This window comes from Anolis carolinensis, chromosome 6, assembly GCF_035594765.1.
Source record: "Anolis carolinensis isolate JA03-04 chromosome 6, rAnoCar3.1.pri, whole genome shotgun sequence".
Taxonomy (NCBI): domain Eukaryota; kingdom Metazoa; phylum Chordata; class Lepidosauria; order Squamata; family Dactyloidae; genus Anolis; species Anolis carolinensis.
In genome coordinates this window covers 13710797-13727629 of record NC_085846.1, presented here as the reverse complement: position 1 = coordinate 13727629, position 16833 = coordinate 13710797, and the positions used below count along the sequence as shown (strand labels likewise).

General features: G+C 45.7%; 1 protein-coding gene across 4 annotated transcripts in view; it reads left to right on the top strand.

Moving 5' to 3' along the window:
- The first annotated feature begins 634 nt into the window (after window positions 1-634).
- Window positions 635-16833, top strand: part of prrt2 (proline rich transmembrane protein 2) — a 29432-nt gene continuing 13233 nt past the window's right edge. The window contains exon 1 of one of the 4 annotated variants that reach the window (XM_062957140.1): window positions 635-767. Coding sequence is in view for 1 of the 4 variants with exons in the window: in XM_062957137.1 (XP_062813207.1) it covers window positions 1746-1907 (162 nt within the window). In the remaining 3 variants the exon portion in view is untranslated. Of the gene's footprint in view, window positions 768-822; window positions 1012-1730; window positions 1908-16833 lie in introns of those variants that run through there. The other 3 variants (XM_062957139.1, XM_062957138.1, XM_062957137.1) reach the window with 3 other exon arrangements.

The following is a 16833-nucleotide window of genomic DNA, read 5'->3' as shown; positions in this document are numbered from 1 at the left end:
GGAAAGGGAGGGAGAGCATTGCTTGCGCCTTGCCAAAGGCATCGGTGAATGCTGCACCACTGGTGGTGCTGAGATGCGGCAGGAGGAGGGTTAATCTGTGGGCTCCTTCCGTCCTCCCTCCTGCTTGCGTGTGCAGCAGCCAAGGCAGGTTATAAATAATTGATGAGAAACTGGAAAGGGAGAGAATTTATATAATTTTCTCCCCGGGTGGGGAGGCGAGGGCTGGGGAGGAAGGATTCCCCCAAAACATGGTTGTGTGTTGCACTAATTGTTATCGGGATCGCTGCACCAATCTCTATTGGCACAGTTTGGGATCCCCTTTTGGTCCTGCACCCTGAAAAGTCCCTCTCGTGGGGTTCCCTCCGCCACTTCCGTGGCGGAGGGAACCCCACGAGAGGGACTTTTCAGGGTGCAGGACCAAAAGGGGATCCCAATTGGCTTCCTTTTTAGGTGGAGCCAATGGGCATGGTGGCCCTGACATTCTTGGCCCTATGACGCTGCTCCTTGCACTTGTGGCTTGCTGATGGGAAGTTTCCTTCCATCCCTGGGGTGCCTGGGACCTTTCCATCTCCCAGCCCCATCTCTGCCCAGCCCTTGCCCCCTTCCTTCCTTCCAAATCAGCTGATCTCTTCCTTCCCCACACACAGTCCCTTGCCTGGGAGCAAAGCAGGGGTCGGTCGATGCTGCTTTGAGACGCCTGGGTGCCAAGGGAGGGGAAGGGGCGTCTTTGCAGACAAAGCTGCCGAGTGAGCAACTTGAAAGAGGAGGTGGGTTGGGAAAGGAAGGAAGGAGGGAGGTGAAGAGGGGGGCGGAGGCTGCATCTCTCCATCTCTGTGCTGGGAAAGGAGGGAGCGAAGAAGAGAGCAGGAGGAGGAGGGCTACAGCAGCAAGAGGGAGGGGTGTGAGGTGTGAGTGAGCCAAGGGGGGAGGGCATCCTTCATCCATCCATCCTGCCAGCCCTTTTGCCCAGCCCACCCCCTTTCTGCCAGCTGGACCCAGCCCGAAGCCCAGGTAGGAGCCCTTGGGGTCGGTCCTCGGCGCCCCCTCCCCAGACCCTCCTTGGAATGCCCTGCGAAGGAGAACTGCGGCAAGCGGGCGGGGGAGGCCGAGGGGACCGTGTGTGTGTGTGAACGCCAAAGGGGAGCGAATTCAGATCGGGATGGAGAAGAGTGTGTGTGCGCCGAGGGGGAGTGGGGAGGTTGCTGATAAAGCGGTGGGTGGGTTGGGTTGGGGGCATTGTTGGAGGGAAAGGCGAAGGGGAGGTGAAGTCCTTGGGTGGGTTGGTTTGTGCTATTCCGGACGGTGTGTTTTTTTTTGGGTGGGGGTGGGGGTAAACGCGCAACAAATTGGGGAGAAAATGAGGGGGAGTGGGCAGGGAGGGTAAGAGGAGATAGGGAGGGAGGAAAGGGGTGTATTCAGTGTTTCAGAGAGAAGGGAAGGGGCGGCCCCGCCTGCGTGGGTGCGGGAGGAGGAAAATGGGTCGGAGGGTTCGCGGGTGGGTGGCCGAGTGGGTGGGAGGCTGCAGGCACGGAGACGGGCGAAGGGCCAAGGGAAGGGGCGTGGAGGAACCAAGCAGTCAACCCCGCCGTGGCTCCCAGACACGAGTGGGAAGCGAGAGGGGGGGGGGGGGCTGGGGGTTCCCCGACTTCATCCGAGGCAGGTGGGGCGCACCTTCTCCTCCCTCTCTCTCGGAGAAGTCAGTCCCACTCGTGTCGAGAGGGAGGTGTGTGTGTTCCGGGGAAGAGATGGGAGGGAAGGGACTCCGAGGAGGGAGGGGGAGGATAGGGGACCCCAGAGAGGGTGAGGAAGGGAGACGAGACCCTGGTGGGATTGAGGAAAACTCGAAGGGCGTGGGGACAGAGGAAGAAGAGGAGGAGGCTCAAGGGGCGTTGAAGGGAAACAGACAGGTAAGGGAGGAAAGCCAGAGATGAGGGAGGGAGGGAGGGAAGGGGCGCGACCCACTCGGGAGTGTGAGATGGGTGGGGTCAAGAAGGCAGAGTGAAGCGGCCGCCTCAGGTCCCGGAGGAGAGCGGAAGACGCCTCGCCTTTCCCTTTCTCCGGGATGCCTGTCGGGCTTGTCTTGCGGGAAGAGGGAGAAGGAGTGAGGCTGAGGCTACTCCTGCCGCCGCCGGGCTTGTCTGTTTCAGGCTTAGAATCATAAAATCCTTGAGTTGGAAGAGACCTCGTGGGCCATCCAGTCCAAGAAGCACCCCCCACAGATGGCCATCCAGCCTCTGCTTAAAAGCCTTCAAAGAAGGAGAGCCCACCACACTCCAGGGCAGAGAGTTCCACTGCTGAACAGCTCCCACAGTTAGGAAGTTCTTCCTATGGTTCAGGTGGAATCTCCTTTCCTATAGTTTGAAGCCATTGTTCTGCGTCCTAGTCTCCAGGGCAGCAGAAAACAAGCATGGGCAAACTTCAGCCCTCCAAGTATTTTGGACTTCAACTCCCACCATTCCTGGCCTCAGGACCCTTCCTTTCCCCCCTCAGCCGCTTAAGCGGCTGAGGGGGGAAAGGAAGGGTCCTGAGGCCAGGAATGGTGGGAGTTGAAGTCCAAAACACCTGGAGGGCCGAAGTTTGCCCATACCTGATATAGCTGCTCCCATGCAAGAAGAGTCATCATTCATCCTCCTTTAGACAGATTCCAAATGAAATGATTTTCTCATATACGTTAAAAGGATATAGAGGCCTTAGTACTGTACAAGTAAAACACGAGTCAAGTGTGATGCAGCAGCTCAAAAGGCCAAAGCAATTCTGGGCAGCATCAATAGAAGTATCGTGTCCACATCAGGGGAAGTATTGGTGCCACTCTAGTCTGCTTTCTAAGCATTGCTCTTCAAGAAAAATATAAAAATATAGAAAGCTGACTACTATGATCAAAGGTCTGGAAGCCGGAGGTTGGATGGGCATCTTTCATGAATGCTTTTTCTGTCTATTCCTGCATGGCAGGAGGTTAAGTAATAAGGACTTTGTAGTTCCTTCCAGCTCTTCCCTCAAATTAGCATTGATTAGATAGAAATCCTGCGTTCACACTTATTTGAGAGGAGCTCCCGGTGGTGCTGATGAAAAGTTCGACGGTTCGAATCTGGGAGCAGGGAGAGCTCCCATCTGTCAGCTCCAGCTCTCAATGCAGGGACATGAGAGAAACCTTCCACAGGATGGTAAAACATCAAACATCCAGGCGTCCCTTGGTCAACGCCCTTGCAGACGGCCAATTCTCTCACACCAGAAGCGACTTGCAGTTTCTCAAGTCACTCCTGACACACACAAAAAACTCATTTGGGAGTATGTCCAAATTAATTCTATGGGGATTACTTCTAGTAAAACTATATAACAGGTGGAGGGTGTCCTTTGGACTCTACGGACTGTTCTATTTATGGGCAAAAAGGGGGAAATTACCTCTCCTGGCAGCATTCAGAAGCAGTGATAAATAGGTTTCAGCTCCCCATCCACACTGGCCAAGAACCTCCATCTCTTCTACATAGCACCAGTTTCCACTGGCAGAGTTCTGTGTAATGCAACGTCTAGACTGCATACCAAAGTAGCACAAAATATGTGGATCAATGATTCAGATACACGGCGAAGAATTAATTAGGTAATTGCAATACACAAGGCACAAAGGCAATAGAGGGAATGTGTATCCACACTCTGTGTACTTTAATGTGCTACTGAATGCCCAACGGTCCCACATGTACACCTCCATATGGCCATGGCACATTGTCAACAAAAAAACAACAGCAACTCTACTATACTTACATATGCATACATTATGCATGTATCACTAACAGGATTTTGATCACTGCTTTGTGCTGCCAAGTCAAATTGAATACAACCATAAGAATGAAAGATCTATAAGTCATCCTGTCATTGTATTGTCAAAGGCTTTCATGGCCGAAATGATTGGGTTGCTATGAGTTTTCCAGGCTGTATAGCCATGTTCCAGAAGCATTTTCTCCTGACGTTTCACCCACATCTATGACAAGCATACTCAGAGGTTGTGAGGTCTGTTGGAAGCTAGAACAACACTCAAAAGCAGGGGAATTCCAGACAAGAAACAATCAGGGCCAGCTAATCACCTCCCAACAAAGGATTTCCCTGGCAGGAAGCAACCAAGCTTTGAAGCTAGGCTGTTCAGTGCTAATCAAGGTGATCAATTGCAACCTGAAATAGACAAGAGTTCTTTCTCTCACCCTGGACATTCCACAGATATGTAAAACCCCACTTGCTTAGTTTACAACAAATCTCTGAGGATGCCTGCCATAGATGTGAGCGAAACGTCAGGAGAGAATGCTTCTGGAACATGGCCATACAGTCCAGAAAAATCACAGCAACCCATCCTATCATTAATTTCTCAAGTCTTGAAGAATCAGGGCGACGGTTTCCTGTATTGAGTCGATCCAGTTACAGTTTTATTTTCTTGATGCCTTCCACTTTGCCAAGCATTGTTGTCTTTCCAAGTGAGTCCATTGTCCTCATGATAAATCCAAAGCACAAGAGTTTAGTCATCTTGGCTTTGAGGAAGAGTTCAGGCCTTTATTGCAGGCATGGGCCAACTTGGGCCCTCGAGGTGTTTTGGACTCCAACTCCCACCATTCCTAACAGCCTCAGGCCCTTTCCTTTTCCCCCTCGGCCGCTTAAGCGGCCGAGGGGGAAAAGGAAGGGGCCTGAGGCTGTTAGGAATGGTGGGAGTTGGAGTCCAAAACACCTCGAGGGCCCAAGTTGTTGGCCTTTGATTTGCTCAGTTTCTTCCTTTTGCATCTCCATCATCCACGGTTAATAAAAAGCCCTGTCTTTGCGTGTGACCAATTTCTCCTACGCTCCAGTGCAGGATCTTAAAATTTCTTCTTCTTCTGGTCGGATCATAACTTGAATGATGGTTATATTGATGTGCTTTCCCTAAAGTCTCATTAATACGATTCAGCCAGGCTTTGCATTCTATTCCTTGACTGCTTTTGCTACATCTCTCTTCACCGGCCCATGTTTTAATTCACTGTGTCATTATCTGGCTCAAAACGTCGAATTCCTGTCCAGTTTAGAATCATAGAATTATAGAATCGGAAGAGACTTTGTGGGCCATCCAGTGCAACCCCGTTCTGCCAAGAAGCAGGAAAATCGCATTCAAAGCAGCCCCAACAGATGGTCATCCAACCTCTGTTTAAAATCCTCCAAAGGAGGAGTCTCCAGCACATTCCTGGTGCAGAGAGTTCCAATGCTGAACAGCTCTTACAGTGAGGAAGTTCTTCCTCATGTTCAGGTGGAATCTCCTTTTCTGTAGTTTGAAAACATTGTCCTGCATCCTAGTCTCCAGGGCATCAGAAAACAAGCTTGCTCCCTCCTTCCTATGACTTTCCTCACACATTTATACATGGCCCTCATCATATCTCCTCTCACCCTTCTCTTCTACAGGCTAAACATGCCCAGCTCTTTAAGTCGCTCCTCATAGGGCTTGTTCTCCAGACCCTTGATCATTTTAGTCATCCTCCCCTGGACACATTCCAGCTTGTGCCCAGAATTACAGTGCCCAGAATTGGACACAGTATTGCAGGTGTGGTCTGACCAAGGCAGAATAGAAGGGTAGCATGACTTCCCTGGATTGAGCTGTCTTGCCCCAAGTATTGTAATGTTTATAAGTTCCATTCCTTGTTTTACTATGTCCAACTTTCCTGGATTCCTGCTTCCCACATTTTATGTTCCTATAACATGTGTTCTCCAGCTTCAGACTTACCTATAATCTCTGTCAACAGCTGAACATCCTTTTGGCTTGAGTCCAGTTGCATTGTCCTCTGCTGTATCCTAGTAGTTCAACTAATGCCTTCTGACACATGGAGTCTCATCTTCTGGCACTATAATTTGTTTCATTTTGGATTGTTTCATCATGAGGTTTTCACAGTAAAATATTAAAAAGGGGGTTTACTGTGCTTCCTTCTGCATAGTACTAAAATGTGTTAGTTACTGTGCCTTTTCTCAGAGATCCTCCACCAGCGTCAACCCACACCTTGCTGTTTTCCAGTAGCTGTTTGACATATCTAGTCTGGCTTCTCGGCTGTTTATGATTTTTCAATGCCAGTTTTGGACATTTTAAACCCACAAGCAGCAACCTATTGATTTATGAATCCACCACAATTCCCCCTCTGTATTGTATAGGATTGCATTCTTTGTGAACAAGAATGCAGGAAGCAGCCAGGCTTTGAAGCTGCAAGGCCTTTCAGTGCTAATCAAAGTGGCCAATTGCAACATTCAGAGTTGCCTCCAACAGACCAGAGTTCTTTCTCCCACCCTGGACCTTCCACAGATATATAAACCCCACTTGCCTAGTTTCCAACAGACCTTGCAAACTCTGAGGATCCTTGCCATAGATGTGTGTGAAACGTCAGGAGAGAATGCTTCTGGGACATGGCCATACAGCCTGGAAAACTCACAGCAATTCAGTGATTACGGCCATGAAAGCCTTCAACAGCACAATTCCCCCTTGGTTTATTTGAATTACTTGGCAAGAGCCCAGCAGCTTTTAAGAACAGAGGTTAGATGGCCATCCCACAGGAGAGCTTCGGTTGTGTATTTCTCCAAGGCTGGGATTTGGATTAGATGGCCTTCCAACTCTTTGATTCTCTCTTGAGGTAAGCAATGTTTTTCTGGCAGAAATATCTTTATAGGGAGCACGCATGGATGGCTATAGAGATTGGTAAAGGATATCACATCCAAATCGCCTTCAAGGATGGGGAGCCTGAATCATCATCATCGAGGGAAGGGCATATCAAGCACATGTGTTGTTTTTCCTCTTTTTTTGGGTGCAGGGGAGTGAATGAGCAAGAACCCGAGAGCTGAGAGAGGGGCCGTGTTTGTGCCAACCTCTCTCTCCAAGCATTACATCAGTGGCGCATGTGTTCAACAGCCAGGGGAATCAGCCATGCAGGTCACCCGCTTGAGTCAAGCTGTTGGTTGTCAGAAGCAGAGTGAATAACGGTGCTGGGACTGTGTGGGAATGTCAGCCACTGCAACCAATTGGTCAGATATAACTGGAAGTGTCAGTCCAAGATTTAAGCTTGATGGCCACAGATTTGTTGCTTGACTCAGCCTCATCGTGGTGCATGATCACGAAGTGTGCTGATTTGAGGAACACATTACGTGTCTGTTTGAAACACAAAAGAAATGATGCTCAGGCCACGTGTCGGTCTCGTCTGTGCGCCTGATGAATTAATATTAGATAATGTACTGGGTTGTCAGTTAACGCTCCCTGTGTGTCAATAGCGCTACCTGGAAGACAGTCGGCCCGTCAATCTAACCTATATTTGTTTTTGTGTAGGTGCGTTCCTTGACTATGAGGCTTGATGGGTTTTGAATGGTTGTGTCAGTCAGAGAATCTGTTCTGACATCCTTGTGCCAGCCGACTTTGCAATGTTGGGGTCTGGGTGTCAGTCACACGGCACGGCAGCGTGAAAGCAGGAGTGTGTTGGCTGCAGCCTGTGTGCGCTCTCTCATTTGTGGCTGCATTTTAAAAAGCCCATTCTGCCTTTTAAAGGCAAAGACAAGTGCACCGAGGGAGAGGTCATGAATAAACAAACACCTTCAGAGGATGGAAGTAGCCAGGTTTTATGTAGAGATGCGCTGGCTCTCTTAAGGGATGGGCATCCAGCCTGCTTAATGCCTCTGCAGAATAATTTAATCCCCTTTCGGTCGCTGCTCTCTTGTTGTAGCTCCTGAACATCGTTTCATAGTTGTGAGCGATCCCAGTTGTAATCCGAAGTACAATGGATGGAGAGGGAAACTGCTAGGAATCATAGTTCAACATAGCTGTCTCGTTTTGGATTCTCTTTGTGGGCATTGTCATACAGACTGTCCTGCTGTCAGATTTAAATGTTACCCACTTTGTGCAAGAAGACATCACACCCAATGGTGCATACAGACGGCTCTTTTGGAAAAAGTGCATTTAAGCTGGAGAGAGTTAACTGGTGATATAGGCTAGGGTTTCCCAAGCTGTTCAGTGTGGCGAACCAGCATTTTCACTCCTTGCACCTTGGCCCAGTTCGCTTTCATTTAATTCCTGTTTTGTTTTATATTATGTTTTATTTATGTTATTGTTACTATTTTACTGTTTTACCATGTTACTGTGTATATTGGGTTTTACTTTGTTGCATTTTTACCTGCTGGTGGTGCGTGTCATGTACAGTAGAGTCTTGCTTATCCAACATAAACAGGCTGGCAGAACGCTGGATAAGCAAAAATGTTGGATAATAAGGAGGGATTAAGGAAAAGCCTATTAAACATCAAATGATGTCATGATTTTACAAATTAAGCACCAAAACATCATGTTTTACAACAAATCTACGGAAAAATCAGTTTAATACACAGTGACGTTATGTAGTAATTACAGTATTTATAACAACAAGAACAACAACAACAACAACAACAACAACAACAACAACAATTTTATTCTTAAGCGGCTGAGGGGGAAAAAGAAAGGGCCTGAGGCTGTTAGGAATGGTGGGAGTTGGAGTCCAAAACACCTGGAGGGCCCGTTTGTCCAAGCCTTGTGTAGATGCACCCTATGTCATGATAATCCAGACCAAAGCCAAGCAAATAATGTCATCAACATTTTAAGTTCATCTTGGGAGGAACAAGGAGTATGAGATTATTCCATATAGCTTTAACCGTTCTGCTTCACTCATTCCCCGCAATACAGTTTTTGCACTTCGTTTTCCCGTTGGAATATAGACTATTCTGTATGATGTCTATCCCTATATAGATGGAGGATGTGCAGGTATCTAAATATAAACCGCCAATAAGTCCTCTAACATAGTAATCTTCTTCAGGCTCTTTCCCTGAACTCAGGTGTGAATTCTCTTTGTCATTTCCAGGTGATAAATGTTTATTGCATGACATATTTTAAGCCAGTGTTGGTGAAATGACCCCAGGTCCCATGCTGGGAAAAAGATAGAAATTTAATAAATCTATTTATACACATCTTCTATCTATAGACATAATAAAAGTGAAAATCCATATGTATGTATGTGGCAGGGGTGTCCACTTACACAGACAGCCTCCAGCCTCCACAAACACCTTTAACCCACAGTGCTGAGGAGTCACCAAAGCTCTCCCGCTAAAGACATTGCAGGTTATAGTGAGCGCCACATCCCAGGGTTTCTTTCTCTCTCCATTAGTGTTGAATTTGCATGACCCCGCCCACTGCCTCTCCCTTAATCCTTTTGTATTATTTTCTGTGGCACACAGCACCTGAACATACTAGAGAAGAGAGGTTTGGGGAGAATTTTTAGGAATTGTAGGGACTGAGAAGAGCCTCCGGTGGCACAGCAGATTAAACCACTGAGCTGCTGAACTTGCTGACGGAAAGGTCATTGGTTTGAATCCAGGGAGTGGGGTGAGCTCCAACTGTTAGCTCCAGTTTCTGCCAACCTAGCAGTTTAAAAACAATCAAATGTGAGTAGATCAATAGGTACCACTCTGGCCACATGACCTTGGAGGTGTCTATGGAGAACACCTGCTCTTAGAAATGGAGATGAGCACCAACCCCCAGAGTTGGACATGACTAGACTTAACGTCAGGGGAAAACCTTTAACTTTACTAGGGACTGGGATGTATAGTTCCCCTGCAGTCTAAGAGTACTCGGAACCCCACAAACGATGGACCTGAACCAAACTTGGCACACAAACCCCCCAAGACCAACATAACACAATGGAGGGAGTTGGGGAACTGACCCACCCATGTGGGAGTTGTAGTTCACCCTGAATCCTGAAGCCCACCGATTATGAATCAGGGCCAAACTACACAGAAACCCAAGGAACAACAAAACATACTGCAGGGGTTTGTGGGGAGACTCACCCACTTGAGTGTGACATGTGGGAGATTGACCCACGATTTTGGGAATTGCGGTTCACCCACATCCTTATGCATTTTCTAATGGGAGCATTCATAACAAACAAAAGGAAAGACTGAGATTATTAGCGTTACAAATAGCCAAATATAGTTGAGAAATAGCGTTAAAAATTACCAAACTGATACTGCCAAACTTCCCAAAACAAACAATGCCTTCTTTCAAATCACCTGGGCATAGACGGGTCCCAAAGCTAGTAATACATAAAATAATAATGTGAGTTGCCCCTCCTGTAAGTCTTAGCGCTCCCAGCATTGTTTAACAGGAAGGAAGCACTATATATTTATTGCTTTTTTGCCTCCTTCCGAAAACACCCTGCCGGTGCAGTGATGCACCAACGGGAATTGGGCCGTTGGGTCTGTTTTAATGTTGCGTAGCTAGAAGTACTGCAGCACTTGGCATGGCAGAGTTTCAACTAACCACGGGATGCTAGGAATTTTGCTTTTAAAAAAAACTAATTGGTAGCATTTGGACACCATCATTTATCAATACGGCAAAACAGCTGCCGTTTTTAAAAAAATATCTCTGCATCAACAGTAAAACAGAAGTGCGAAGAGTTGGTGGTTCCACCCACACAAGCTATGCATTTAGATCAGGTATGGGCCAATTTGGGTCCTCGAGGTGTTTTGGACTCCAACTCCCACCATTCCTAACAGCCTCAGGCCCCTTCCTTTTCCCCCTCGGCCGCTTAAGCGGCCGAGGGGGAAAAGGAAGGGGCCTGAGGCTGTTAGGAATGGTGGGAGTTGGAGTCCAAAACACCTCGAGGGCCCAAGTTGGCCCATGCCTGCACTAGCCTGTATGGAAACTTGAATGGGTCTGTCCGGAAAGACTACAGATCCTGGACATGCCTACAAACCAGCATCCGGACTACACCAGATGGTGTAACTGTAGATAGTTGCGTCCTACTGTTATCAATGGGAGGGAACCTGCTTTTTTTTTTAGTTCTCTGTGTCAATGCTGCTGCTCCATTTCTGGCTGTGCTGCTGGATTCACACCAGAAAGGGCTTTAGATTCTCCAATATTTTCAGCCTTGATATTCTGGGTTATATGGCTGTGTGGAAGGGAGCTAGGAAAAATACTCTACACTGTAATTAATGCAGTTTGATACCACTTTAACTGCCATGGCTCAATACTATGGAATCGTAGAAGTTGTCATTTGGTAAGGCACCAGCCTACCTTGGCAGAAAAGGCGAAAGACCTTGCAAAAACTACAAGAACCATAATTCCATACCATTGAACCATGGGGTCAAACTATATTAATTCTACAGTGTAGATGGAGCCTATGAATGAGTTCCAGACCATTGATAGGTAAAGATAAAAGTTTTCCCCTGATGTTAAATCTATTATTATTATTATTATTATTATTATTATTATTATTATTATTATTATTATTATTATTATGACACAGCAAACAAGATAGATATGCTGGGTTTCATATCACAAAATCTCAAGTTGAACACTTCCCAAGTGTCTAGGACTGTGTGATGTATTTTCGGATGATGCATGCAGATCCCAGTAGGGTGGCCTTTTGCAGTTGGCAGATTGTGATTTTGTCAATGTCTATTGTTTCCAAATGCCGGCTGAGATTATTATTATTATTTACAGTATTTATATTCCGCCCTTCTCACCCCGAAGGGGACTCAGGGCAGATCACATTACACATATAAGGCAAACATTCACCATAAATTGACATAGAACAAAGACAAGACAAACATAGAACAAAGACAAGTCTAGTCGTGTCTGACTCTTGATGCTCATCTCAATTTCTAAGCCGAAGAGCCGGCGTTGTCCATAGACACCTCCAAGGTCATGTGGCCGGCATGACTACATGGAGTGCTGTTACCTTCCAGCTGGAGTGGTACTTATTAATCTACTCACATTTACATGTTTCCGATGATGCTCTTTGGGAAAAGACCCTCTCCTACATCGGTGGAACTAGGAACAACCCGGGTTGAAGCTCCTGGACTTTTTAATTAGATAGGATTGTGATATCATCCCTCTCCCTTCTCCATTGAGACTTCTGTTTTGTGTCTGAGCTTGGCTTCTGTCCTTGAAGAAACCATTTTCCCATAAAAGGCTGTTTTTCATAAGCTGACTCAGTTTTTATGCAGAATGTTTTGGAATTTGGTTGATCTTGAGTGAGCAATAAATACTTCTTTGCTGATCAGAAGACCGGGTGAAGATGAAATCCACCTGAGATAAATTGAGATCCTGCTTTAATTTTTGAACTCGGGCTGGATCTATACTGCCCTATAATCCAGGTGATCAAAGTGGATAATCCACATTATCTGCTTTGAACTGGATTATACGAGTCTACCACATGTTCAAAGCAGATGATTTGGATTTCATATGGCAGTGTAAATCCAGCCTCAGGGTGCATTTACACTGTTTGAGTACAGTTTGACACCAGTTTAATTTATTAGGAGCTCCCAGTGGTGCAGTGGGGTAAACTGCTGAGCTGCTGGGTTTGCTGACCGAAAGGTTGGCGGTTCGAATCCGGGAAGTGAAGTGAGCTTCGGCGGAAAGGTAACGGTGCTCCATGCAGTCATCCCGGCTACATGACCTAGGAGGTGTCCATGGACAACACCGGCTCTTTGGTTTAGAAATTGAGATGAGCATTAACCCCCAGAGTTGGACACGACTGGACTTAATGTCAGGGGAAAACCTACCTTTAAAACCTTTAATTGCAATGGCTTGATGCTATGGGAATCATGGGAATTGTAGTTGGCTGAGGCAACATCCCTATTTGTCAGAGAAGGCTAAAAGCCTTGTAAAACTCCAGCTCCTGAGCCATGGCAACTAAACTGGAATCAAACTGTGCCAACTTTAGCATGTAGATGCACTGTACAGTGTTCTTTATGCCTCACTAGGTGAGCACCAGCAGTTCAAAATTGACTATTACCTCATTGCTTTTAACAAAAGTAATTATTACCTGGAGTTGCTTGTTTGGAATCCTGTTATCAAAATGTGCGGGTTGGTGGGGGATTTGGGGATTTGTAGTCCTTAAAAGTAGTGTGTCCTTGTTCTGTGCTGGCAGCTCCATAGGATGGGAATTGGAGTAGGGCTTCTTCATCAGAAGACCTTATTGGTGGAGAAAGTTCATGCAGCAGCATCAGATGTTTTCTGAGATAATTAGGACTCTGGTGGGTCGCGGCTTGAAGGATGAAAGCCACCATTTGGCCCCAAAAGCAGCTGGAATGGATGCCTTTGGCAGGTGACACAGGAGGATATCAGTTTGCTTGCTTCAATAAAGCAGGCTGCATTCGGTGCTAGTTTCTGAAGTTTCTGAGTGTCTTCAGATTTACAAGACATAATCAGAGCAAGTCTGACAACAGCCTGAGCCCATGGTTGTGGGTGTAATTGGCATATAAAGCAAAGCTAAAGAGCATCCCAACTAGCTTGCATGGATATGACTGCTGATGAAGGTGCATAATAATCACAAATGATGGTTGCGTTTTTAAAAATATCAACCTTTTAAGTGTACTGCAGAGTCGGGAACTGTTTCTTGTTTGGATCACAACAACCTCATACCATTCCAAGAACTGCAGGAAGTTATCATTTTTTAAAAGTAAATTTTATTAACTTTGTGTTGTCGAAGGCTTTCATGGCCAGAATCACTGGATTGCTGTGAGTTTTCCGGGCTGTATGGCCATGTTTCAGAAGCATTCTCTCCTGACGTTTCATCCACATATATGGCAGGCATCCTCAGAGGTTGTGAGATCTGTTGGAAATTAGGCAAGTGGGGTTTATATATCTGTGGAATGTCCAAGTTTTTTGGAGGCAAGTGTGAATGTTGCAGTTGACCAGCTTGATTAGCATTAAATTGCCTTGCAGCTTCAAAGCCTTGTTGCTTCCTGCCTGAGGGAATCCTTTGTTGGGAGGTTTTTTTTCGTGTCAGGAGCAACCTGAGTTGCTTCTGGAGTGAGAGAATTGGCCGTCTGCAGGGACATTGCCCAGGGGACGCCCAGATGTTTTGATGTTTTACCATCCTTAGGGGAGGCTTCTCTCATGTCCCCGCATGGAGCTGGAGCTGATAGAGGGAGCTCATCTGCGCTCTCCCCGGGTGGGATTCGAACCTGGCAGCCTTCAGGTCAGCAACCCAACCTTCAAGTCACAAGGCTTTTATCCCCTAGGCCACCGGAGGCTCCTGTTGGGAGGTTATTAGCTGGCCCTGATTGTTTCTTTTCTGGAATTCCTCTGTTTTCTGAGTTGTTCTTTATTTAATGTGCTAATTTTAGAGTTTTTTTTAAATACTGGTAGCCAGATTTTGTTCATTTTCATGGTTTCCTCCTTCCTGTTGAAACGTCAGGAGAGAATGCTTCTGGAACATGGCCATACAGCCCGGAAAACTCACAGCAACCCAGTGATTCTGGCCATGAAAGCCTTCGACAACACATAGCTATGGTTGCAGTGGGGCAGGCTTTAATAGGGTGGTAATTCATGTTTTTACCATCATCCACAGCCAGATAATGGGTACAGTATATTCGTTCTATTCTTCAACATCAGTCACATCACCATCATTACCATCTTTGTTGGCAGTCAACAGTCCATTAAGACAAATATTTCTGCTTTAATATGTGACCTTATAATGTGTGTTTGTGGCAAAGAGGAGTTGTCTAATTTTTTTTTAAATTTCTGCACATTAACGTTGAACATCCCCATTAATTGCTCAGACCTGTCTCCTGAATGCTGAATATTCCCCCTATTTCTGCAACCGCAGCTGAAATCTCCAATGGCTTAAACATTATTTATTGCCTTTTATAACCCATTGGCAAGTTTCCTTTGAATTCAGCTTTTGCGGACATACTATCCGCATATAAAATCTGGTGTTTGGCTCAGTTTCAAGCTTGCAAAATGCTTGTTTTCTTAGCCAGTTTTGTAGATAATTATGAGATAGAAAAGGCAAAGGGATTAGGTGTCCCCCCCCCTTCTCAAATATGCTGGCCTGGAACCAAGTTATTCATCTCGCAGTCAATGAATAGATGTATGGATGAGTCAGATTAATTTATGGAGTGGGACTACCCTCTTGTTTTGGGTAGAACGTGTGTCACCGAATGAAAATGGCAACGGCGGTTGTGAGTTTCGGGGAAATTGTTACTTTGGGGTCTAAGAGTTTAACTTGTATAAATACCAGGTGCTCCCATTTGTGTGTGTATGTGTAACACCCATCTTCAATTTAGTGCTCTTTGAACATCATGCTTTTTTATGTTTCCCCAGAGCCATGTTTTGCTGCAGAAGACACACAAAACTAAACCTACAAAATAGACTTTTGAGTATATTTCACTATGGGAGGGGGATCCAACTTATGAGGTCTTTTCCCTCCAAGTTAAAAAAACTCTGTCTCTTCAAATAAACATTTTCATTGACTCCAAATTTTGAGCATTGCAGGGACTGAGGCGCTGAAACTGGTTCCCACTTGGGACTCTTAACATTTGCTGTGTTCACCTTCATCCACTTTGCCTGACTTTTCTTTGGTTACTTAAATTGTCTTTCTGAGGCTGAATCTACACTGCCATAAAATCCAGTTTCAGACTGCAGATTAACTGCTTGACCAGTATTATATGATTCTATACCACCATATAATCCAGTTCAATGTAGTTAATGTATTATTATGTATTTATTTACAGTATTTATATTCCACCCTTCTTACCCCAAAGGGGACTCAGGGCGGATCACAATGTACATATACAGTAGAGTCTCACTTATCCAACGCTCGCTTATCCAACGTTCTGGATTATCCAATGCATTTTTGTAGTCAATGTTTTCAATACATCGTGATATTTTGGTGCTAAATTCGTAAATACAGTAATTACTACGTAGCATTACTGCGTATTGAACTACTTTTTCTGTCAAATTTGTTGTATAACATGATGTTTTGGTGCTTAATTTGTAAAATCATAGCCTAATTTGGTGTTTAATATGCTTCTCCTTAATCTCTCCTTATTATCTAACATATTCGCTTATCCAACGTTCTGCCGGCCCGTTTATGTTGGATAAGTGAGACTCTACTGTACACAGCAAACATTCAATGCCATTAGACATATGACATATACAGTAGAGTTATACAACAAATTTGACAGAAAAAGTAGTTCAGTACGCAGTAATGCTACGTAGTAATTACTGTATTTACGAATTTAGCACCAAAATATCATGGTGTATTGAAAACTGACTACAAAAATGCGTTGGATAATCCAGAACGTTGGATAAGCGAGTGTTGGATAAGTGAGACTCTACTGTATAGACAGACACAGAGGAAATTTAACATTTTCCAGCTTCCGGCTTCATGAGGGTATGCTCGATTCCGGCCACAGGGGGAGCTGTCGCTTCACCATCCACTTGTGACACCGAATCCTTGATGGAGTACTTCCTCATTTTTCCTCATGCTGCTGTAGACGGCCAATTATAGTGTAACATAGGCATGGGCGAACTTGGGTCCTTCAGGTGATTTGGACTTCAACTCCCACCATTCCTAACAGCCTCAGGCCCTTTCCTTTTCCCACTCAGCCGCTTAAGCTGCAATATTCAAGGTACACAACCTGTGATCTTCCAAATGTTAGTGGACTCAAGTACCCATCAAGGTCAACCACAATGGTCAGTTGTTATAGCTAATGGGACTCGCAGTCCATCATTAGGGAACTGATAACCTTTCTATCCCAATGATATATAATATAAAAGGTCCATGCGTAAAGTCGTGTCTTATATAAAGGAAATTAGATGGAATAGTGTTATCGACCGCGTTTGGGGGATCGGGCCCCTTAAGGAGGGAGCCGACCCGGTCCTGAGGGAACGGACCTTGGCGAAGCCAAAAGAAGAATATAAGCCGCAATACAACCTGAAGCCTGAAATGAAGAAGGTCCGCCAAGTTGAAGGAAAATCCGCCAAGGAGTTTTTATTTAGCAATTTCAGCTGAAAAGGACGCTAATAGCGATCATTCAATCTACTAG